General features: G+C 36.5%; 1 protein-coding gene across 8 annotated transcripts in view; it reads left to right on the top strand.

The window, feature by feature from the left end:
- mon2 (MON2 homolog, regulator of endosome-to-Golgi trafficking) overlaps positions 1 to 24,722 on the top strand; it is a 74,252-nt gene that overhangs the window by 19,961 nt on the left and 29,569 nt on the right. For 2 of the 8 annotated variants that reach the window (XM_031898875.1, XM_031898873.1), the window contains exons 3-25: positions 324 to 451; positions 3,207 to 3,338; positions 4,196 to 4,325; positions 4,643 to 4,740; positions 5,356 to 5,481; positions 6,144 to 6,338; positions 8,500 to 8,624; positions 8,982 to 9,121; positions 9,271 to 9,336; positions 10,270 to 10,423; positions 10,933 to 11,165; positions 11,338 to 11,419; positions 12,041 to 12,222; positions 12,503 to 12,615; positions 17,017 to 17,121; positions 17,988 to 18,068; positions 18,152 to 18,225; positions 18,316 to 18,406; positions 20,087 to 20,188; positions 20,834 to 20,836; positions 22,373 to 22,483; positions 23,025 to 23,200; positions 23,460 to 23,622. In XM_031898875.1, coding sequence (XP_031754735.1) covers positions 324 to 451; positions 3,207 to 3,338; positions 4,196 to 4,325; positions 4,643 to 4,740; positions 5,356 to 5,481; positions 6,144 to 6,338; positions 8,500 to 8,624; positions 8,982 to 9,121; positions 9,271 to 9,336; positions 10,270 to 10,423; positions 10,933 to 11,165; positions 11,338 to 11,419; positions 12,041 to 12,222; positions 12,503 to 12,615; positions 17,017 to 17,121; positions 17,988 to 18,068; positions 18,152 to 18,225; positions 18,316 to 18,406; positions 20,087 to 20,188; positions 20,834 to 20,836; positions 22,373 to 22,483; positions 23,025 to 23,200; positions 23,460 to 23,622 — 2,810 coding nt within the window. Of the gene's footprint in view, positions 1 to 323; positions 521 to 3,206; positions 3,339 to 4,195; positions 4,326 to 4,642; positions 4,741 to 5,355; positions 5,482 to 6,143; positions 6,339 to 8,499; positions 8,625 to 8,981; positions 9,122 to 9,270; positions 9,337 to 10,269; positions 10,424 to 10,932; positions 11,166 to 11,337; positions 11,420 to 12,040; positions 12,223 to 12,502; positions 12,616 to 17,016; positions 17,122 to 17,987; positions 18,069 to 18,151; positions 18,226 to 18,315; positions 18,407 to 20,086; positions 20,189 to 20,833; positions 20,837 to 22,372; positions 22,484 to 23,024; positions 23,201 to 23,459; positions 23,623 to 24,722 lie in introns of those variants that run through there. The other 6 variants (XM_031898876.1, XM_031898874.1, XM_031898879.1 and 3 more) reach the window with 4 other exon arrangements.

Genomic DNA, 24,722 nt, shown 5'->3' with positions numbered 1-24,722 from the left:
CTATTCATTCCTATGGGATTTTAAGAAGTGTATTTATCAATGGGTGAAAGGTGAAAGTTGGAACTCAATTTTTGATAAATAAACTTCTAAAAAACCCATAGGAATGAATAGAATGTGGGTAAGTTTTATATATATATATATATATATATATATATATATATATATATATATATATATATATATATATATATATATATATATATAGTATAGTACATATATATATACTATATATATATATATATATATATATATATATATATATATATATATATATATATATATAGTACAATAATGTAAATGTATTTTCTTATTTTTTATGAAAGCTTTGAAGGAGAACAGTTCTGAAGTGGTCCAGCCCTTCCTCATGGGCTGCGGAACAAAAGAACCGAAAATAACCCAGCTTTGCCTTGCTGCTATACAAAGACTCATGTCGCATGAAGTGGTGTCTGAGGTACGGTGATCACAGGTCAGGGTACTTCTCCTTTCCTTAGGGGAAACAAGATGCCAAAATCGGGAAGAAGTGAGTGAAACAAGCAAACCTCTAATTGCATTAGTGTTGCACATTTCAGGGACAAAATACAATTTGTGCATATTAGAGGGATTGCTAAAATGAAGTTTATAAATTTTTGTATGGTATCCCTAATTGGATGGTATATCTGGGCTTTAAAGCTACATAGATCATAGCCTTCTAGGGAGTGTAATCTATCTATATATCTATCTATCTATCTATCTATCATAATTTCTGTAGTATGTACATCATTCTCAAACCTGCTTGTTTTTGGATTGTGGGAGGAAACTTGAGTACCATGTATATAGTGCTGCCCTGGATGGCATTGAACCTGGGACCCTATTGCTGCAAGGCAGCAGTGCCACCCAGGTGCTAGTTATACTTGCTTACTTCAAAGTGCATTTGAAGTACAGTACTGTAGTTTATATGCTGTTTGATTTATGTGTGTAGTTCATCTGATATAGTTTTTAATGTATACATTATTTACAACATGCATACAATTAGGGTCAGTGAAATCACCTGTGGTTCTTTTTTTTTTTTTTGGTGTTTTGGAGGTAACTGGTTAATCCAAGCAAGCTTACACTCAGTCTCCCAGGAACTGGGAGAACATTCACATTTTTAGCATGATTGCTCTTATTTACCCTTTCTCTTGATTCTTTTAATTCTGAATACTCCTAATTAAATGCTTGCACAGCACCCCACGGTGTATTTAATAAGTAGGTGTGTCCTTGGCCGGTGCTCCTATTCAGAAAAAAGATGCACTAGCCTTTGGAACTTTCATATCACCTCCATCTTACCTAACTAAGACTTGTGCATGTGCAGTATAGTAAACCTAGAAAAGTCAGGTAACATAGTCACACAAAGCTGTGATAGAAAGTTCCCTGGACCTGTGCATTTTTGCCATTTTGTCGGCCCAGGGAACAAACCTATTGGTTTAGCTCACTGGGGGTTCCTAACTGAGATCCCCTTCCCCATTGAATTAAAGTGTCCTTGTCTTTTAAATGGCAACAAAATATATTAACTACAAATTGTATAGATGTACCTTCTCTGCTCAGGATTGATTTGGTATACCCTTTTCTTGCAATGCTTCCTGGGAAGGTAGTAGGTGAGGGCCATAAAGTTTTTCCAGTTAATGCCAGTTCTTGAAGTTATGCCCAAATAACGTGTGTGTGTAAATGACATAATAGGAAGATACACAAAATTAGATGTGTCTTATATCCATCAGTTAGGAAAAAGAAAAGTCAACCATATCTGATTGAACTTGAGAATGGAAAATATGCACGCACACATTTAGAGGTCCATTTGCTAAATGTCAGTAAATTTTACCAACATTTTAAAATGTAGTTTTCAGCATAGAAAATAGTTGTTAAAATCTTCCAATCTACAAGTGATTTGCATTGTGGTGGAAATTTAGGCAAGTCAGACAATACTGAGCACTACCAATCCATAGGACTGAATTGCATTGGACTGCTGGAGTATTATCTAAAAAGCCCATTAACAAGAGTATACCTGAAATTAATAAACCACATCTTTATTATAGTTATTGTAATTATCTTTGTTTTTTAAACATAAGGCAAAATGTCAAATAGGGTGCTTTTAAATCCATCATATTTCAGCTGTATGAAAAGTGCCTGTCTTCATCTCCCATGGCCCTGGAAATCTAGCCTTTTTTTTTAATGTTTTTAATGACTGACTTTTTCAGACTATAACTGCACAAGTAATTGGTTGAACCAGGGTAAAATTATTAGGTTTGAGGCATGTATGATTTACTGAGTTTCCAGTTCTAACAAAATAATTCTATTATATATCTGGAAGGCCATTAAACTGTTATCCTTTTTACTATTAAAGATTCTTCCGTGATAAGTAATGTTGTGTACATCACTAAAGCCATTGTCCTCTTTTAAGAGCCGTGACAGATAGGGAGATTATGCGCCCGCGACAAATTTCCCCGAAATGCCATCCTGCTAGAATGCAAATCGCCGGTGAGATGGCATATTTGGTGCGGCGATTTACCAAAATTGCAGAAGTTGCCTTGAGAGGAAACTTCGGTGCCTCGTGTGCCATCCCACCAGCGATTTACATTCTAGCCAGTGGGATGACATATCGGGGAGATTAGTCGCTCGCAACAAGGGAAATTTGTTGCGCGGTGACTAATCTCCCCGTCTGCCACGGCCCTTGAACATTTCCACATTTGCATTTTTTTCTCGGGGGAAAAGCTAAGCAATTAAATGTCAGAACTGGCTTAATTGTTTTTATCTATTGCAAATAACAATTGTGGCATTTGTAAGAAACCAGCAGCCAAAAATACAATAAAAACCAGTATATACAGTTATTCGACATGTTATCCAGAATACTCAGGACCTGGGGTTTTCCAGATAAGGGTTTTTTTTCCGTAATTTGGATCACCATACCTTAAGTCTACTAAAAAATGATTTAAACATTAAATAAACCAGTAGGATTGTTTTGCCACCAATAAGGATTAATTATAACTTAGTTGGGATCAAGTACAAGGTACGGTACTGGTTTATTATAGAGAAAAAGGGAATCATTTTTAAAAATGTGAATTATTTGATGGATGGATAAGGGGTTTCCGGATAAGGGGTACTATACCTGTAAAACCAAAACACTACATGTAGCAGTACATTTAAGGGAATATCAACGTATCAGCAAGGTAAATATCTCTCTAAATATTTTGTAGGGTGCCGCTGGTAATATTATCAACATGTTGTGGCAACTGATGGAAAATGGCCTTGAGGAACTTAAACTGCTTCAAACTGTGCTTGTACTTCTAACAACCAACACAGTAGTCCATGATGAATCCCTTTCAAAGGTAATTACTTTTGTATGTATTGATCATCAGATATGATGTATCTTTGAAAATCAATGGGAATGTGTGTCTAAAATTAGTTCTTAGTAGAGCTTAAGGACAAACATTTTTAAATGACTGCTACAGTTTAAACATTTGCACTTTGCTTATGAAATACTGCTTAATAGTGTTTTTGCATATTTGGTTTAAATTAAAGGGGACACAGACAAACAGAAACTGACCAATGGCTTTAGAGTTTGGAAATGTAATTGCTATTAAAAGTGGCTATTTTCTGCACAGGTTGTGGAAACAATGTAGTAGCAGACAGCTATAGTTACCACAAGCTTACATACCCTGATTAAGTGGCCCCGTCATATTATGCATTTCTCTGATTTTCCATTTTCCATGATTTTATACCATTTTTTTCTCCTGAAAAATGTAAAATTAGCAGACTCGTAAAGTATGCTAGGTCTATAGTTACAGCAGCTGGTGCAAACTGTAAGGAAAATTGCTAAAAACAGTAGCCTGCTGTTGATGTACATATATATTAGAGCAAATCTGCAATTTCAGTAATTTGAAGAGACAGGAAATATTTTGGCCATTCTGGATTATTTAATATAATATAATAGATTTTAATATAATATTGCATATTAAATGTATCATAGTATATCTTATAATATAGTATTACATCACCTGCAGAATTAATTAGCTGTGCTTTCATGTGACAGACATGAAATTTTGCTATTCTTAAAGCAATTCCTGTTTTTCCAGAATGGTGATAATTTCACCTAATTTGCCACTTCTGCTTTTCTGTCAGTAAATTTCTGAAAGTAAAATGCTACTAAAAGCACCTTTTGAAAATTGATGCTGTGCTTTTTCAGGCAATAGTCCTTTGCTTTCGACTGCATTTCACAAAAGATAATATAACTAATAACACTGCTGCAGCTACAGTGAGACAAGTTGTGACTGTTGTATTTGAGAGAATGGTTGCTGAAGATGAACGTCACAAAGGTAAAACAACAGTTATTTTGTGTTGTGTTGTCTGCTTAAAAATGTATTTAATTATATGTATAACATGCATTGTAATTATTGCTTTTTGTCTTAAACAACATTGAATGCAAATTAAACTTAGAATACAAAAAATGCATTCTATAAGGCTTAGAAGATATGTTTTGTTGAGAAAACAGATATTTATTTGTTACATCGATCATTGTTACCTATTGCTGTGGTTTTAATGTGTTTTTAATAGAGTCCAGATAATAATATAAAATGACTTTTCAGTAATGAGTCTCTTAACTATTTAATGCTGTTCTCACATTTGCTTAAAGATGCAGTGGAACAACCGGTACCTGTTATTGGAAATAGCAATAGACGATCTGTCAGCACTTTAAAGCCCTGTGCTAAGGATGCATACATGCTCTTCCAGGTATTAAAGCTATGCTTTTCTGCTTACTGTACATCTTAAAGGAGAAGGAAAGGTAAAAATCAGGGGGGGCACCCCCCCAGTGATTGTAATCGCAGCATGCCTCCGCATTATCTTCACCGCCCCAGGCCCAGGCCTTTGTGGCCTGCCCACACATCTGGGCCTGCAGGGCTGGTACATGCGCAGTAAGGTGAAAATGCCGACTTTACAATCTACTGCACTTGTGCAAGTGGCGTGAAGACAGAAGAAGGAAGAGGTTCACTCCCTCATAACCCACCCCGGGTTGGTGTGGTTTTCTCCAAACAGGAGCACCAGCCTGGGGTAAAAGGTACGCGATTACAATCACTGAGGGGTGCCTAACATTTGATATATTCTGAATCCCAGTCCAGGTCCCAGTCCCAAATCTTTGGCACGGCTAAACCACTGTAATACTAAATACTAAATTATTTTTGTACCTGCCCAAAAAGTGTCAGAATGTGAGAAATCTTCAGAACCGTTTAATTTAGCTTGTATTATAATACTTATTTCATATTTTCAGTGACACATAATACATATTAGTTTGGCTTATTTATTTTAATTTACAGTATTTCATGTGGAGTTTTTTCTTGTTTTCCATAGGATTTGTGTCAGTTGGTAAATGCTGATGCCCCCTACTGGCTGGTGGGTATGACAGAAATGACGCGGACATTTGGACTAGAACTTCTGGAATCAGTTCTTAATGACTTTCCACAGGTGTTCTTGCAGGTAAGAAAGTATACCAAAATTTGAAATGCAAAAATAAATAAATAAATAAAATACTTTTGCAATTGCATTAAAGGGAAAGTACAAGTGTTACATCTAGGCAATATTAATGGTTTTTGCATTATTACAAACCATTCATAAAGTGACAGTTCCACATGGCTTTACCTACATTAAGTTCTTAACTTCCCCAGTTTTACAAAGCAGTGTTTATTATTAATCTATGTGCCGTGGTGTAGATGGAAGCGCATAAAGTTGAAAAAACAAAATAAAAATATAGTGCAGATCAATGGAATAAAAGGATCAAAACATATTAAGAACGTGTATGTAAATAAAACACCAATGTTAGGTGGGATGACCCCAATTTAGATGTTGTAACTGCTCACCAGATCAACTTAGTAAGAAGCATATAGGTGAATCCCAGCCGGGCATTGATTGAAGAGGAACCCAGTTGTAAAGGGGAGCTGACATCAGGAGGAAGCAGCACGTGATTCACATTTATTTTCACCATTTTGAAGATTGATATATACGGATTTTTTCATCAAGAAGCGCCTGGTTTAGGAGTGATCATTTACTCCTTAAATACTAGATTTATTATTAATCCAGATTGGTAATCCTTATGAATAACAAAACTATAGGAAATGAAAATGATTTGTTTTTTGTTGCAGCATCAAGAATTTAGTTTCCTGCTTAAGGAAAGAGTGTGCCCTCTTGTGATAAAGCTGTTTTCACCAAATATTAAGTTTCGGCAAGGCTCAAACAGCAACGCTTCACCAGCTCCCGTTGAGAAGCCATATTTTCCAATCTGTATGCGTCTCCTCAGAGTTGTGTCTGTCCTGATAAAGCAATTCTACAGTCTTTTGGTAAGCTTGTAAAACATTTATAAAAGTGAAAAAGTGTTTAGATAAATATCCTTGCTAATTTTACTGAAATCTATGTAAATATAGCTTTATCGTTTAATATCTACTGTAATTTTGATCTAAAAATGATTACATTTAAGAGAGCTCAAAAAGGTAGCATAGGTGGTCTGGTAGAAAACTCAGTAGCTGATAATGGATGAAATAGGGTTTTAGCTGGTGAAATAGAAGTTTCAGGATAGCATCAAGAACAATAATTGGCCTTTTTACAAAAATAAAATGGAGAGGGTTTTGCCTCCAGCAGAATAGAGTTGCCTTTCCAAATTCTCACTGTCTTTTTTTAAGCAAATATTTAATGCAAGAGGATTACCATTCACATTAATAGAGAGGCAATATTTAAGCTGTCCCCCCAGCTAGAAATCATGGGAATGATAAAACGCTGCCAGCTGCCCCATGTGACATTGTTCTAATAGAATTAAATAAATAGGATTACATCTGTGACCTGATATAAATGTACTGAAGAAAGATTGGCGTTTATGGTGGACTGTGTATGACTGGAGAAGGTTCCTGAATGCCTTGTGCTTCTGGCCCTTTAGCTAGAGTCCTGCAACAGGTCAGGAACCCATGGGTTACCCGCAAAAATCCTGTGGGTTATGGGTAGGGATTTCGGATGCAGGTATAGATGCGGGTCTGTGGGTTGTGGGTCTTACCATTATTTCTTATATTATATATCATATATATCATATCTATATTTTACTCCTCTAAGCTTTTTTAAACAGTTTTTCTACCCCCGCCCACTTCTGATGATGTTACTTTCGGTTTGCAGCAACAGCTCTTTCTGTTTAATGGTCAGCGGCTTGCAGATAAGGCAGTTGCAGTTTGGGTCAGGTAGTGGGTCAAAGCTATTAAAAATGAGGAATGCGGGTCCAAATGCTAACAAACTGCCAGAACAAAACCCTGCCAGGTTCACCTCACACAGGCAGCATAGTTCAGGCAGAGTATGGCACACACAGGCAGCATAGCACAGGCTGCAGGCGGAGAATGGCACACACAGGCAGTATAGGGCAGGCAGCACATATAGTGACACAATTCCAGCACTGCTCCTACACTCTTTCTGAGGTGTGAACAATGTGGGAGCTTACAGTCTGAGCTGAGTTGTGAATAATGTAGGGGCTAAAAGGTGTAAACAATACAGAGGCTTAAAAGTGTGAACAATGCAGGCAATTACAGGTGTAAACATATTTAACAGCCTAAATCTGAGATGTGAACAATGCAGGGGGCCAGTTAATTTCAGTACTGATACTATTTAAATCTTATACAAAGGTAAGAAGTCACAACAGCCACACAGGGGAGGGGGTGGGGGTGCAGGCTGGTATGCAGCCTGGTGGGCCGCCAGTTTGTAAGCACTACCCTAGGGAAATCCCTGAAGACAGCATTTACTGCACATTTAGTTACATTTAACTGAGGGGTAACAGCATGACTAGATATCAGAGGGGTTACATTTGCTAAAGAATGTAGTAACACCATACTTGTTTTCATACTTGTTTTCAGTAACCCAGGTTTTAGACTCTACATAAAACTGGGTGTGCATTGTAGTATTTATTTTTTATAAAAGATACAGAAATGGGTTACCTTGTATACCAATATCAGCTAAATCTCGACCATTTGTCCATTATCTGTCACATCTTTGGTTCACAAGTTTTTCTAAATATTATTGACAATGCGATTTCTGACAACTTGTCTTGTCAGCAAGAACACATGTGCTATGGACTGCCTTGGTCACATGTGGACATTCTAAATTCTACAACTCTTTTCCTGTGGCCCCCTGCAATTCTCATATACTCAAGAATTCATATATGGCTAGAGACAGGGAAGGAACTGCTATATTCCTTGAAACTGCTACAACCAGGACTAGCAGACTTACTTACACCAGCTTGGCTCTGACATTATTGCTAGTTCGCACAACATTGGAAGGTAAATTGTTGTTATATGAGAGGCCATAATGATAATAAGCATATTCATCCAGGGCAAAGCACTGCACTAATTAGTAAATTTAGCAATCCAAGGAGGTTCTCTGAATGTAGGTTTCACTGTGAAATTAGCAGCTCTTGTCCTGCTCTGTAGCCATTAACTGTTTTTTTTTTTTGTTTTTTAATAACTGTTGTAGGTAACGGAATGTGAGATTTTTCTGTCTCTGCTTGTGAAGTTCTTGGATGCAGATAAGCCCCAGTGGTTGAGAGCTGTCGCAGTAGAATCCATACACCGTCTCTGTGTGCAGCCACAGCTACTCAGGTACTATAATTGATAGTCTTAATATAACCACATCCATGTATGTGTGTATATTTTATTTGTATTATGCTACTTGTATACATTACATTACATTAACATTTATTTATAAAGCGCCAACATATTCCGCAGCGCTGTACAATAAGTGGGTTTCATACATTGGACATACAGAGTAACATTAGAGCAAACTGTAACCGATACAAGAGGTGAAGAGGGCCCTGCCCAAAAGAGCTTACAATCTACAAGGAGAAAGGGTTGAGACACAAGCTATATACATTATTACAGTGTTGACTGAATTGCAAAAAAATGCCAAATGTACCATTAGATACATTTTTTTTAAATAAAAATTCTGCTTATCACCAGGTCTTTCTGTCAATCCTATGACATGAAACAACACTCCACAAAGGTTTTTCGTGATATTGTGAATGCACTTGGCTCATTTATCCAATCTCTCTTCCTCATACCAAGTGCTGGGCCTGCGTCAACAACGACTAACCCACCTGGTAAGTACATTTTCTAATAATACCACCCACTTTGAAGACATAATTCTATTTGCATTTTCTATTTTATGCTTTTTTCCAAACCTGCAAAAATGTTTTTTTGCTGGTTACTGCCATTTGTAGATGATGGTTCATACTTTTTTTTTTTTTAGCTGCACATCTCTTAAATGGTGGCATAGTTCTCTTACTGCAAATGGAAAAAGCTGTTGTCCAGGCAGGTGAGAAGTAGTACTATAAGTGACAAGACAATCAAATAAATTTTAGTGTCATTAAGTTATGAATGAAACATCACCTATAAATGTCAGACCCATCAGCTTAAAAGCTTGAAGCATCTACTTTAAGTTCACCCCTTACAAAGGAGGGCAGTAAAGGTCCCCATACACGGGCCGATTCTAGCTGCCGATATCGGTCCCTTAGACCGTTTCGGCAGCTAATCGGCCTGTGTATGGGCACTACCTACGGGCCTGCCCAACCAATATCTGGCCTGAAATCGTCCAGATATCGATCGGGCAGGTTAAAAAAATCTAGTCGCATCCGGGACCGCATCAACGAGAACCGACTTTGCCTATACCCGTTGTTATAATTCAGTCATTTGGCCCCAGGGCTAAACGATCGAATTAGCCTGGATTCTCTCGATATCGCCCACCCGTACGGGGATATCGGGAGAAGATCCGCTCGATTGGCGATGTCGCCAAGCGAGCGGATCTGAAGGTGTATGGGCACCTTAAGTCTGAAACTTTTACTGAATAATTAGTCAGATTCCTTGATATTTTATAGATCATCTGTCTACTTATCTACTTGACTTCCCATTAATTAGTTCAAATGGCTGCATACATAAATGTGTTGACTTAGCCATGAAATTTATTACTGACTTGATTACGTAAACAAAAATCGCTTTCTAACAGTTACTCTCTGATTTGATTGAAACACTTTATGGCATTTTGTTTTGTGTTATTTGATTGTGAAATAAAGACAGTTGTAAATGGCACCTTAAAAAGCTACATGATAAGTATAAAGACAGTTCTGCATATCAATGTCTTTAGCATCAACAGAAAACAAAATAAAGTAAATCATGTCATTTCCCTTTCATAGTAAAAAAGAAATAAAAGGATTTTTTATTATTTGTGTATTTGGATTTTTTTTTTCTTTAGGTGGGTCTACTTCCATAACTCCAGCTTCAAATCAGACCACATCAGGAATGGCTGCAGCAACTAGTAATACAACTGTACTCCCTGCTTTTGAATACAGAGGCACCTGGATTCCCATCCTGACTATTTCTATTCAAGGCAGTGCTAAAGCTACATAGTAAGTAATACATATGCCTTTTTATATGACAAATTTACTAATTGCATTTGCCTTTTTATAGTGAATTCCATGCAAAGTCCATACACTGGTACATAAGGCCTACAATATGTAGTGCATTTATCACATGTTTTCAAGTACATTTCATTAGTGTGAAAGCATGTTTTATAGTTGGTAATGGGCTTGGGTTAATTATGTATGGCAGAGCTTCATGGCAATGGATTGGCCACTGCTGGGTTTCTGGCCGTACTGTAATACTGTAACCAATACAGGTCATACATTCTTATGCTCTGAATTGTACCATAGTTTTTGCAATATACCTATGGTTCTTCTATAAGGGGCATATAGTTATTTTTCATTTTATTATTTGTTTGTTATTATTATTATTTGTGCTGCTTCACTGTAAATTTCCAACAGACGGTAAATTTGTCCACCATGTAACTACATTTTCCTGTTGATATTTTAAACTTGAAGCTTAGGGACACTGCTTATTATTGCATTTCTTTTTTTAGTCTAGAAATGCTGGATAAGGTAGAGCCACCGACTATTCCTGAAGGCTATGCCATGTCAGTAGCATTTCACTGTTTGTTAGATCTTGTGCGAGGCATTACCACAATGATTGAAGGAGAAATAGGTCAAGCTGAAACAGACTCGCATATTTCAGCAGAGGAAACTCGACCAAATGCCCCAACTAGTGATCAACAAGATCTTCCAGTAGTATCTGATCCTTCTGACAAAGACCCAGGTAATTCAATTTTAATTTAAAGAAATGTGTGTGTGTATAATAATCTGGAATAAAATAATACTTAAAGCACTTAATAAACTAAAATATAAACATCTGTATGTTATAGTTAATTAAATGAAACCTAATGTATACTACATTGTTAGTGATACATGTTTTTTTTAATATATCTAAGGTTGTAGAAGTGTTTGGGAAGAAATGATCAATGCCTGTTGGTGTGGCCTTCTTGCTGCTCTTTCTCTGCTCCTTGATGCAAGGTATTCCAAATGGGTAAAACCTCTCTGAACTAACAATTATTGTACATTTACATTTTTTTTGCAGTTACCAGGTGTAAATGCTTTACAGCATGTGCTTTCAGTTGCTCAGGCAAACGGGGACCATCTCAATTTAGGTCATAAAATTTTAGTTTTCAAATGGTAAAAACAGATAATTAGATTCGTGTACATTTCTGTAATTCTCACCATCTAAATGTAACTTTAGTAATACACAATAAGTAGTTGTGCAGTTTTTATCTGTATGGCACTCCATACAGAAATTTTAGCATAAGTCAGTCCTGGTAAATGCAAAGCATCTGTACTTTGAAATGTTTAACTTCTCATCCAAGCAGTTTCATGAGTTTTAGCCTGGTTTAACTGGAAAAGCCACTAGGATGAGTGGTGAAACATTTTCATTACTCAGCAAGTCCATTTGCTATAGGCCTATCACTGCTAGATGCTGTGTATATGATGACCTTGAATGAAAATCTTTATATATGTAAATCACTTCTTTTTCTGCAAGTGTTTTCTGCAAGGGTCTGAGGGGCAATGGGTACTAACTAAATTAAAAATATATTGTAAATATTCTAGTTCACTATTTAAGCTTGATTTTGTGTTTTAAAGCACTGATGAAACAGCAACAGAAAACATTCTGAAAGCTGAAATGACCATGGCAGCATTGTGTGGGAAATTAGGACTTGTTACACCCAGAGATGCTCTCATAACCGCTATCTGCAAAGGTTCATTGCCACCGCATTATGCTCTCACTGTGCTTAACACGTCATCTGCAGCAATATGCAACAAATGTAAGTGCTCTTCAAGCTAAATATATTGTATATCATGTATGTGTTTAAAGGGTGCAAGATTTTACTGATTAATAAATAAGGGTTTGTCGTTTTATTTGAAATGGAGCCAGATTATTAAGCCCATTTTTTTGCCCATTATGGTTCATGATGAGCTTGTACTCGTGCTTCATGAGAGCTGATAGTTATAATGGAAATTTTAATTTTAAAAAACATAATCAAATAGCAAATGATTGATAGGGGATTATATCTCTGTTTATTTTACACTAAAAAATTTTCTTAGCTTATTCCATCCAAGGACAAAATGTTCAGATGATAAGCCCTTCTAGTGATTCTCATCAGCAAGTTGTAGCAGTTGGACAACCGCTAGCTGTACAACCTCAAGGAACTGTTATGGTAATATTATTTCTACCATTTTGTCTTCATCTCTTCATTGAGAAAACTTTATAGTGACTAAAAACTGTACAAAGGATATTGAGAACTAGAATAATTCTTCTTAAATGGGTTGTTCACCTTTGTAAAAACATTCAGAAATGTAACAGGTCATGTAAAAAAAAAAAAAACTATCTTTTCCATATAAATTGTAGAGTTATATTAACCCTTTCACTGCCAGCCGTTTTGGTCAAATCGGAACTTGTATTGGCAGATTTTTTGAACATTTTGCACTGTTTCACTTTAGGGGCCTTTCCTCGGGGGGATTTTTAGTGTACCCAGAAAAACAGTATATCGTTTGTTTCAGGACAACCTAAGCTTTCAAAATATGGTAGAATTTTTGTGTAATTCCAATTCTGTAACAAGATATAGGCTTCTAAATGTCTAAAAATTTTATAAAAATAATTTTATGCAGGAAAATACAACTGATTTGGAAAGTCCCATGTCCCATGACCCTGAATGTGCCAATACCAAATATATATAGTTTTATGGAGATTTCTCACTTGTATAGGTCACAAACTCCCAGCAGTACACTACCAAATTTCCAAAGCACTGCTTCAGAATTGCTGCATACTTTAGATTTCAAGGGCAAAAATTCCACTAACAGAAGGTTTATCCCAGAAAATTGTACATTTTTGGAAAGAACAGAGTCTGGGGAATCCAGAGTAGGCACAACTGTCTGTCTACTTTAAACTATCAAGTCATAATGCTTTCCTAAAGTTATTGGTTTTTATCAATTTGTGAAATTTTTAAAAAATCGCTTCAAAGCTTCCAGTCTATAGTATCTTATCTCCTACAGGTCATAAAGGTCATAAAGTAACTAAATAAAACACCCTAAATATGAATGCCAGGGGTCCGCTGAACAGTTTAATGCCCAATATGTATAGGTTTACCTAAGAATGTGGCATGTAGGGGCCCCAATGTGAATATACCCCCATATGATCTATCATTTCTGTCATTTCAGCTCCTGCAAAATCAACATATTTACATCATTATATGTGGAATAAAGCTAGTATAAAGTACACTCACCCAAGAAAGTCATATATTTTTGGAAAGTACTCATTCTCCCGAAACTAAAATGGGTACCCATGTCTTTCTACTCCAAAGTACCAAGCTGCAAAGCTTTTCTAAAGTTAGCAATTTTGATGACATTTCCAAAAATCCCCTCAAAGCTTCCATTTTGCAGCATCTTATCTCAAACATAGTGTTAGGTACCAAGATAAAACACCCTAAATTTGAACGCCAGGGGTCCACTGAACAGTTTGATGCCTAATATGTTTACGTTTACCTAAGTACAGTGGCTTGCAAAAGTATTAGGCCCCCTTGAACTTTTCCACATTTTGTCACATTACAGCCACAAACATGAATCAATTTTATTGGAATTCCACGTGAAAGACCAATACAAAGAGGTGTACACGTGAGAAGTGGAACGAAAATCATACATGATTCCAAACATTTTTGACAAATAACTGCAAAGTGGGGTGTGCGTAATTATTCAGCCCCCTGAGTCAATACTTTGTAGAACCACCTTTTGCTGCAATTACAGCTGCCAGTCTTTTAGGGTATGTCTCTACCAGCTTTGCACATCTAGAGACTGAAATCCTTGCCCATTCTTCTTTGCAAAACAGCTCCAGCTCAGTCAGATTAGATGGACAGCATTTGTGAACAGCAGTTTTCAGATCTTGCCACAGATTCTTGATTGGATTTAGATCTGGACTTTGACTGGGCCATTCTAACACATGGATATGTTTTGTTTTAAACCATTCCGTTGTTGCCCTGGCTTTATGTTTAGGGTCGTTGTCCTGCTGGAAGGTGAACCTCTGCCCCAGTCTCAAGTCTTTTGCAGACTCCAAGAGGTTTTCTTTCAAGATTGCCCTGTATTTGGCTCCATCCATCTTCCCATCAACTCTGACCAGCTTCCCTGTCCCTGCTGAAGAGAAGCACCCCCAGAGCATGATGCTGCCACCACCATATTTGACAGTGGGGATGGTGTGTTCAGAGTGATGTGCAGTGTTAGTTTTCCGCCACACATAGCGTTTTGCATTTTGGCCAAAAAGTTCCATTTTGGTCTCATCTGACCTGAGCACCTTCTTCCACATGTTTGCTGTGTCCCCCACATGGCTTGTGGCAAACTGCAAACGGGACTTCTTATGGTTTTCTGTTAACAATGGCTCTCTTGCCACTCTTCCATAAAGGCCAACTTTGTGCCGTGCACGACTAATAGTTGTCCTATGGACAGATTCCCCCACCTGAGCTGTAGATCTCTGCAGCTCGTCTAGAGTCACCATGGGCCTCTTGGCTGCATTTCTGATCAGCGCTCTCCTTGTTCGGCCTGTGAGTTTAGGTGGACGGCCTTGTCTTGGTAGGTTTACAGTTGTGCCATTCTCCTTCCATTTCTGAATGATCGCTTGAACAGTGCTCCGTGGGATGTTCAAGGCTTTGGAAATCTTTTTGTTGCCTAAGCCTGCTTTAAATTTCTCAATAACTTTATCCCTGACCTGTCTGGTGTGTTCTTTGGACTTCATGGTGTTGTTGCTTCCAATATTCTCTTAGACAACCTCTGAGGCCGTCACAGAGCAGCTGTATTTGTACTGACATTAGATTACACACAGGTGCACTCTATTTAGTCATTAGCACTCATCAGGCAATGTCTATGGGCAACTGACTGCACTCAGACCAAAGGGGGCTGAATAATTATGCACACCCCACTTTGCGGTTATTTATTTGTAAAAAATGTTTGGAATCATGTATGATTTTTGTTCCACTTCTCACGTGTACACCACTTTGTATTGGTCTTTCACGTGGAATTCCAATAAAATTGATTCATGTTTGTGGCTGTAATGTGACAAAATGTGGAAAAGTTTAAGGGGGCCGAATACTTTTGCAGGCCACTGTATGTGGCATGTAAGACCTCCAAAGTGAACATACCCCCCATATGATCTATCATTTCTGTAATTTCAGCTCTAGCAAAATCAACACATTTACATCCTTTATGTGGGATAATGCTACAAAAAAAGTACACTCACCCCAGAAAGCCATATATTTTTGGAAAGTACACATTCCCCCGAATCTATAATGGGTACACATTTATTTTTACTCCAAAGTATCAAGCCTCAAAGCTTTCCTAAGTTTGCTGATTTTTATGACATTTCAGAAAATCGCATAAACATTTTGCAATTTGCCGCTTTTATCTCACAAAATTTCTTGCAGATAAAGGCAAATCAACCCAAATAGTAACAGTTTGATGCCCAATATGCATAGATATACCAAAGTCTGTCGTATATACTGACCCCAAAATGAAAATAGCGCATATGGATTTCTCGCCTGCCAACTCAGCTTTTGCATACAGAGCCCCCCTGACAGCACCACAACAGTGCCGTAACACCCCCCTAACTATACAGAAAAACCCAGAAAACCATATAGTTTTGGAAAGTACACATTCTGACAAATCCAACATGGGTAAAGAGTCCTTTCTGCACCAAAGTATCTGCAAAGCTTTCCTAAAGTTAGTGGTTTTTATGACAGTTCAGAAAATTGCCTAAAAATCTGCCGCATTTATCTCACACAATTTCTTGCATACAAAGGCAAATCACCCCAAATAGGAACACCTAAGGTCTACTGAACAGTTTGATGCCCAATATGCATAGATATACCAAAGTCTGTGGTATGTACTGACCCCAAAATGAAATGGCGCATATGGATTTCTTGCTGCCAACGCCGATTTTGCATACAGAGCCCCCTGACAGCATATTATGTGCCGTAAGACCCCCAGAAAACCATATATTTTTGTAAAGTATACATTCTATAATTAGTATAAACCTATGCTAAAAAAAGATCATGAACACTAATACAGGGATATAAAGTGCAATAAAACCACAAAAATTGTGCAAATCAGTGAAACAAAAAAATAAGTCACACAACAGTGTAATTAGTGGTCAGAATATCTGATCCAATAGTCCAATAGTCACACTGTCAAAATAAACAGTTTTTAGGGAAAAGAAACAAAAAACAAAAGTATTTGTGTATACATGTGTGTACACACGTAAACATTGTGTGACAGTGTGTATATAAGTGTATATCAGGACCAAGCAGCAGACGCAATGCGATTGTGTCTGCTGCTTGGAGAGAATCTTTATCTGCCAAACAACGTGCGGCGCATGTCGTTGGCAGTTAAAGGGTTAAAAGTTATCTCAAAGGCGAACAACCACATTAAGAAACAATGGCATGTTTTATTTTTTGTAAAAGAAGCATTTTTCATTTCTGGATTTTCGATACAGTGAATATTATGTATGACATATTAATAAAATGTACTGCTAAATATTGTGTAGTTCGACTTTAATACATACCTAATTTGTCTCAATACAGCTCACAGCTAAAAATATCCAGTGTATGCGCACTTTGTTGAATCTAGCTCATTGTCATGGAGGATATTTGGGAACTTCGTGGCAACTCGTTCTTGCAACTCTTCAGGTAATATCAATCGTTAACAAAACTATATTTAAAGAAATAACTGCTGCCACTTTATGGCCTAACCAATTGGTTGCTGAAATCCATGCATGGTTTCTCTATTGGATTACCCCTAGTGGGTTTTTAAAGAATTTCAATGTTTGCCAACTAAAACCTTCCAGACTTTTTATTTTTAGAAAAACTTGCTCAGGCAAAAAAAAAAAAAAAAAAACGATCTGCAGCAAGCCACCGTAATCAGATACAGAAACTATGCATGAGTTTAGGAACTTGCGCGTAGTTTCAGTAACCGATTGCTGATGTATCAGCCTGTTTGGTTTTTGTGGTGTTCTTCTAAAGGAACTGAAAGAAAGTGCTGTCTGGTCACAAAAATGCATGACTTAACTTAAGCTGCCAGTTCAGGTCTGCCCATGTATGGGGCGAAAATTTTGTGAAATTTTGAAAATTAAACAAAAACAACATTCTACTTCTTGAACCCAAGGGTCAAAGTCAAACAAACTAGCAGTTCACTAGGAAGCCCTCTTTATAAAAAAAAAAAACCCCTTCCTTCACCCAGCTACAGACTGCTATCTCTTTAGATAAGTAGCACAAAAATGACACATATATCCTAATTATAGGAATATGCAAAATGTATGTTTCGCACAAGCCCTATTCATTGCACCGATGTTTAAAAAGCGGGGTATACTGTCCCTTTAAAATGTGTATGATTTGCAAGTTAATAGGTACAAATAAGCAGTTAACTGGATTTGTAAGGTTATGACCCTATATTGATCCTTTTTTTACTTATTAAAATTCATTTTTACATACCATCAAAAAGGTCCTTCCAGTACAGCCACATCACATTAATTTCAATTGTATTAATTTTATTTTAGCACCTAGTGTGGATTCTCGGATTAAAACCTAGCAGTGGTGGAGCGTTAAAACCTGGTCGAGCAGTAGAAGGACCTAGCACTGTAAGTTCACACTGTTTGATCAAGATCTATGGCACAATCTTATAAAACAAATTCCTTATGATAAACAAACTCATTTTTTTCAGGTTCTGACCACAGCAGTTATGACAGACTTACCTATTATATCAACTATCTTGTCACGCCTGTTTGAGAGCTCACAGTAAGATACCCCTTACATGTATCCTATCATTACATTATGTTTGTGCTTTATGTTTGTTTATTGTTAGTCATTTCTGTATCTCTTATTTAGGTACTTGGATGACGTCTCCCTTCATCACTTAATCAATGCACTCTGTTCATTATCTCTTGAAGCAATGGACATGGCTTACGGCAATAATAAGGTAAGTTTAAAGTGTTCCTATTAATGATTTTAAAACAGGCCAAAAGAGCAGGGAGAAGATGTATGACCATCTTTAAAACGCCAAAAAAAAGACCCAGCTGACTAACAAGCCTATTATACTATAACATGCACCTCTGGATAAATTTATGAATATCTAATAAATGTATTAATAATTTGTAAGCCAGAAAACATGAAAAGCACTTAAAGCCGCAAACTATGTTTAACAAGCACACCAATCTTTTTTTTCCTGTTTTTTTTAAGAAGGAAGACTTTAAGCAATACACACAAAATAAGAGAGATATATTCAGCAAGGAAACACTATAAAAAATGTATAAGGACATGCAAGTTAACAGATGGTCTACATATGATTAATACACATCCTAATATAGAAATAGGCAATTATCTAGCCACGCAGCAGCAGATGATTCCCTGAAGGACAGTACCTGTAGACTGAATCTGTCATTTTAAAACCTAAAAGAATCAAAAGAATCTGTATAATCCTAAAGAAATGTAAATATGTCCATATATGTGGTAAAGAAAACCACACCAAAAGAAATGTAATATGGAAAGCACTGCTACGAAGGGACTAGACCAGTAGTGTCTAGACCTTTGCGTCTGTAGAGCACTCATAATCAAGTCTAACTAATCTAGTCTAACTGACAAAAACGAATCGGAAATTGGGGCTGTTGCAGAGCTTTGGAATGACTAGATTGGTAAACTTGCCAGTCCATTATTTAGCAAGTTTGTTTTATAAGCTATGATTAATGGTGTTTTTAATATAAGTTTGTGAAGTTCAGCATATCAGTTTGTAAACCTTTTGGGGTTTTAAAGGGAGACATAAAAGTGCTCATTTACCATTACCCTATACAGTGTAAGGGCAATAAGGGGCCCAAACCAACCTACCCTAGGGCCCATGTAATTAGCAGTTGTGCCGAGGGGTAATTGATTTTGCTAGCTGTGCTCTGTACCTGTAGCCTTGTATCATATGAATAATCCAGTGCAGTGTGTAGCTCTTTGAGGTGCAGTGAAACTTCATTTGTGTTATCACTGTTGCAGACCTACCATTTTATAATATAAGAAGTAGGCAGTAATATTACTTTTTATAATCTGTATGTACTCTTTAATTGGTAATCTTGGGGTCATATATTTTTCCAACTGTGTAATGATGTAACGGTTTACAACCTGTCTAGTAGAACTACACACAGAACTCTAAATAATAAAATACTCTGCCTGCCCATTTCCACACCTTGTGTCTCAACCCTTTCTCCTTGTAAATTGTAAGCTCTTTTGGGCAGGGCTCTCTTCACCTCTTGTATCGGTTATTGATTGCTTTATATGTTACTCTGTATGTCCAATTTATGAAACCCACTGTTGTACAGCGCTGCAAAATATGTTGGCGCTTTAATAATAATATAATAATAATAATATTAATAATAATAATAATATCTTGGTGCTGGTAATGTTGTAGATGAACATCATGTTGCATCATAGCAGATTGGGAGGAGGAAAATAGAAGGCATATGAGCAGTATATTCTTTAAATAATAGAATCTTGAGTAGTAGGATAAAACTCATTTTCAGTAAAGAACTTTACACTGATATGTTTCATAGCCTTTGTATTTTTCAATTATTTTCTATTGTATTGCCCAGAATATTGATATGCTTACTCTTATGTTGTTTAGGAGCCATCCCTTTTTGCAGTGGCAAAGCTGCTAGAAACAGGATTGGTGAACATGCACAGAATTGAAATCCTGTGGAGACCCCTAACTGGCCATCTTATAGAGGTACTATTAAAAGTTTGCAGATAAGTATGCAAGCACCTGCAAAACAGAGCATTGCAGCAACAAAGGGTGGTATCTAATTGGATTTAGATTGCTGAGCTTCACGTGCAAGTAAGATTTTACATGGTGGCTGCAATTTGCCAAAGTCGTCAAAGTTTCCTCTCAAGGCGACTTTGGCAAATCGCGCCGCAGTGTATGCCATCCACCGGCGACTAATCTTCCCGTGTGTCACAGCCCTAAAGGTCTGGAGTATGTGATGAACACAATCATTATAAAATAACTAAAATTCATGAATGAGTAGTTTTAGCCCAGACTCTACATGTGCCATGAACAATTATATTTCCATATAATATACACATATTCACATTGGAGAATTTGCTGTGACACCTTCATCTGGGGCTGAAAGACTGGTTCAGTTTTATAGCAGTGTAATTTATCACATAATAATATAGGTATGTTTTTGTTGGGAGTTCTTCCTATAGTTAGTCTGTTTTTATAGCTAACCCCATTTGGCCTTTGAGTTGGCCAGTCAGGAAGACTGCAGTTTCTGCACATGTTGAGTTTCTATTTACCTTTTAATTTTTTTCATGTGTTCCCTATTTTTATTGTGTCTTTTGTCCTTCCTTTGCTTGCTCTTCTGCTGTTTAGAAGGTAGGTTTGGTCTCTTTTGACAAATTTATGTCTAATCTTGTACATTACGTGACAAGTGCACTTATGATGTTCCAGTTCTGCTTCAAAAATAAATAGTTTAGTTTAATGTTTGCAAATTACTGAATGCAGTGAAGGTCTTTCAGCTAACACATATGCAACTTTTTTGTTTTGTTTAGTTTTTTTTTTTTTTTTTTTTTTTTGAAGAACTATTTTTTAAAGCTACTGATTGGGGACTTTTTTTTTTTTTTTTTAGAACAAAATTGAATGTTATTGCAATTAAATTACCCGTGGCAACAAAGGTTGGAGTAAAAAGGAATTTAAGTGAAAACTCTGGCTTAAGAACCAAAATTTGTTTAAGGGCCCCCCACAACACATCATTTTTATATGCTAAAATCCAGCTGCAAAAGAGTTCTTCTTGTTCTGCATCATTTAAAATCCTGGCAGGGGGAGTAGGGATTAAAACAATGATGATACAACTTTTCCACAGCTTACAGACAGCCTTGTAGGAACTAAATGCATTGGAACACGAAATGCATTGCACTGTGATGTTACTTTCCTTGTTGGCATCACATGTGGAGGGAACTGTGGGGTTTGAAGGATGCAGGCTGAGGACACTCAACTACTGTTACTTTTTTTTTGAGTCTCAAAGTAGTCGGCTAGATCAGCAGAACATGGGGCCGGGCTTAGGTAACTGTTCCAAACCATATTATCACATTAAAATCATTAAACGGCTGCACATTTTTTAATTGATGTATACTGCAAAGTTGCTTGAACTTATGTTTACTTTTAAAAAGCTTGTTTTGTTTTATGTTGTGTTTGGGTAGAGTTTCCCTTTAACTTACAAGCTGTCAAAAATAGTGTTATCCTTCAAGGACTATAAGGTTCTTTTCTCATTTAGGTTTTAAGATTGTGGGTCTGTACAGGACTTATGTCAACTTTACTGCACTTACCTGTCTTTAGCTGCATTTCTGCTCTAGGGCTATTTGCATAATGGATGTTGCAAAAAATATGTGTGTGAGTGGGACATGTAATAGACAGCATCAATCTTCCTTAAAGAAGTAATTCATAATTTTTCCTTCATCCCTAAAGAAGTAATTCATAATTTTTCCTTCATCCCTAAAGAAGTAATTCATATTTTTTCCTTCATCCCCAAATTGATGTTTTTAGACCATGTTGTTTTTTGTGTATTTAATTTTCCACCATTCCACTGGATACATGAGATACCAATTATGAATAAAAAATAAACTGCCTGGAACAAGGTCTGGAGTATGTGTAGAGTCTAGTAGAAAAGCATCCTAGGTATCTATAAAGTCTGCGCTACACCAGGCCCAGCATAAATGGTACAGATAGTGGACAGTATTTTAAAATGACATACTGAGGTTAAGTCTTTGAATCAGTTGGGAAATGTCAGAGAATCTAAAATTATATTTAGCCTCCTAAAATGCTTTTCCTGTTTGAATTTTGATAATTGTGACAGTGAAGCTTTGTGGATATAAACAGTAAACAGGAAAAGTCAATTTTTATCTGTCTTCTCAGGTTTGCCAGCATCCAAATGCAAGAATGAGAGAATGGGGAGCCGAAGCATTAACATCACTAATCAAAGCAGGACTAGCCTTTAAGCATGAACCACAGCTTTCAGAAAACCAGGTAAACGAACCCTCTTTCTTTACCTCTAAATCAACCACTTTGAATTTTGGAATTTTACAGTGTAAAACAAGAACTTATGATTGGTTTCATAAAGCAAAGGTTACCCTGATGCAAAGCTTAACACTTGCATCATCCCTCATTACTTTCTAATAATTTAGGCACTGGACAGTTTTTGGACTTAGTAAAAATTATTTTATATGTAAAAATAATAATATAAATATATATAATGTATATTATTAGAAGAGTACAAGCTATGTACATTTTTTTATCTTTTTTTAATACTTTACATGATACGTTTTACCAAAGAAATTAGCCTGTTACTATGCAATGTTTAGAAATGCTTACTGCTTTCAAAGCTGCATATTTTGTCACGGTTAGATGTTGTCTGACTTTTTGACACACTTGATATCTCAGTGCTAACCTAAGCATATATTGTTGCCATTTGGGATAACACCACATCACTTGTTTAACAATAAACCTTTTGTCTTGATGTTTTAAGCAGAAGCATAGCTTTCTGATCTAATCTTTTCATTCCTTCCAGAGACTACAGTTACTTTTGTTAAATCCCCTGAAGGAACTTTCAAATATAATCCACCATGATATTCGACTTAAGCAGCTGGAATGTGTGCTGCAGATCCTGCAGAGTCAAGGAGACAGTCTAGGTCCTGGCTGGCCACTTGTTCTTGGAGTGATAGGAGCTATTAGAAATGATCAAGGGTAAGAAATTCTAACAACAAAGATGCATAATTTGTATTATTTTGGGTGTAACAGTACATTAATGGTCAAAGCAAATGTAAAAAAAATAAAAGTAGCTAAATTCCAAAGTGACTTTATTTAGTGCTATTTGTTATCTTTTTAGGGGTACATTTGGAGTAGCCTGAGAGAGAATAAAGGGGGTGTTTATATTGTTTAATATGAACTAAATTGTATTTCTTTAACATATGCCTTATGCTTTAATTATGTTTTTTTTCCCCAGAGAATCTTTAATACGGAATGCATTCCAGTGCCTTCAGTTAGTCGTGACAGACTTCCTCCCGACAATGCCTTGTACTTGCCTGCAGATAGTTGTAGAAGTGGCTGGAAGTTTTGGTCTTCAGAATCAAGAACTGAATATAAGTTTAACATCTATAGGATTACTGGTGAGTTTCTGATGTAACTTTTTTCATTTATTTTACTTTTTATTTAAAATTTTGGTTGACTTCATTTTTTTGTTTTATTTTGGACTTGGTAGGAATAAATGGATATTTTGTGGATTTAGATTAGGGAAAACAACATTTTACTTTACTATTGGTTACTAACCTGTAGTAGAACTTTGCAGATTTCTACAAAATTCCTGTGCATCCATCTTTTACAATGTTGATATTCAGTGTTCGGTATCACATGTATCATAAATCATTCATTTCCTTATTCCTTTTGTTTCAAATGTACCCATAACCCCTTTAGTCTGTAAGCTCTTGCCAATAGGACCCTCTGATCCTATTGTTACTCTGTATACTCTTGTTTGTTAAATTATTTTAAGACCCTTGTTTAGAATAAATTAATGTAAAGAACTGCAGCATTGATGATGATGATTTTAACTCCTACAAATTCAGCACCGATTTCTACCAGCTGTTGCACATTACAGTTACTTTGGGCTCAGCATAAAGGGGGTTCTAGACAAAATAAAATTTGAGCCAAAGCCAACCAGTTTTATCACAAAGACAACAATGGAAAAAGTGACATGGATTACATTTTTGATACAGCAGACATAATTGAGGGACATTTGCTGTATTAGTGAAATTTGTACGTATACAAATGTACATGGCATCTATAAGGCCTTAAAGAGATACTGACACCTTAAATTAATTTGTTTCTTAAATATATCTTTACACTGTCTTTGCATTAACTAAAAGTATTTGCAGATGCTTTTACGTTACTATCTGATCTCCCATGTTCTTTTATGAGGGGGCAGCCACATTTGTGCAGCAGGAGTCCGTTAGCATTAGTAGCTATAACTGACAGGCTAAGAAGGGGCAGTCAGGTTGGCAAAACAGTCAGGTTTAGGAACTTCAAGTAACAATTACTTACAGAAGCCGCCCTATCAGCGGAAAATGACCATTATGACATATAGGTAACTTGTCACATACATTCATATTTTGAAAAGTAGTTTTTCATGCCCGTATCACTTTAACAATACTTAACCTTTTCATCTCTCACTTTATCTTAAGTATTTCTTATGCAGATTGTTCTTATTTTTATT

Source organism: Xenopus tropicalis, chromosome 3 (assembly GCF_000004195.4).
Source record: "Xenopus tropicalis strain Nigerian chromosome 3, UCB_Xtro_10.0, whole genome shotgun sequence".
NCBI lineage: Eukaryota > Metazoa > Chordata > Amphibia > Anura > Pipidae > Xenopus > Xenopus tropicalis.
This window is presented reverse-complemented; position numbering and strand designations above follow the sequence as displayed.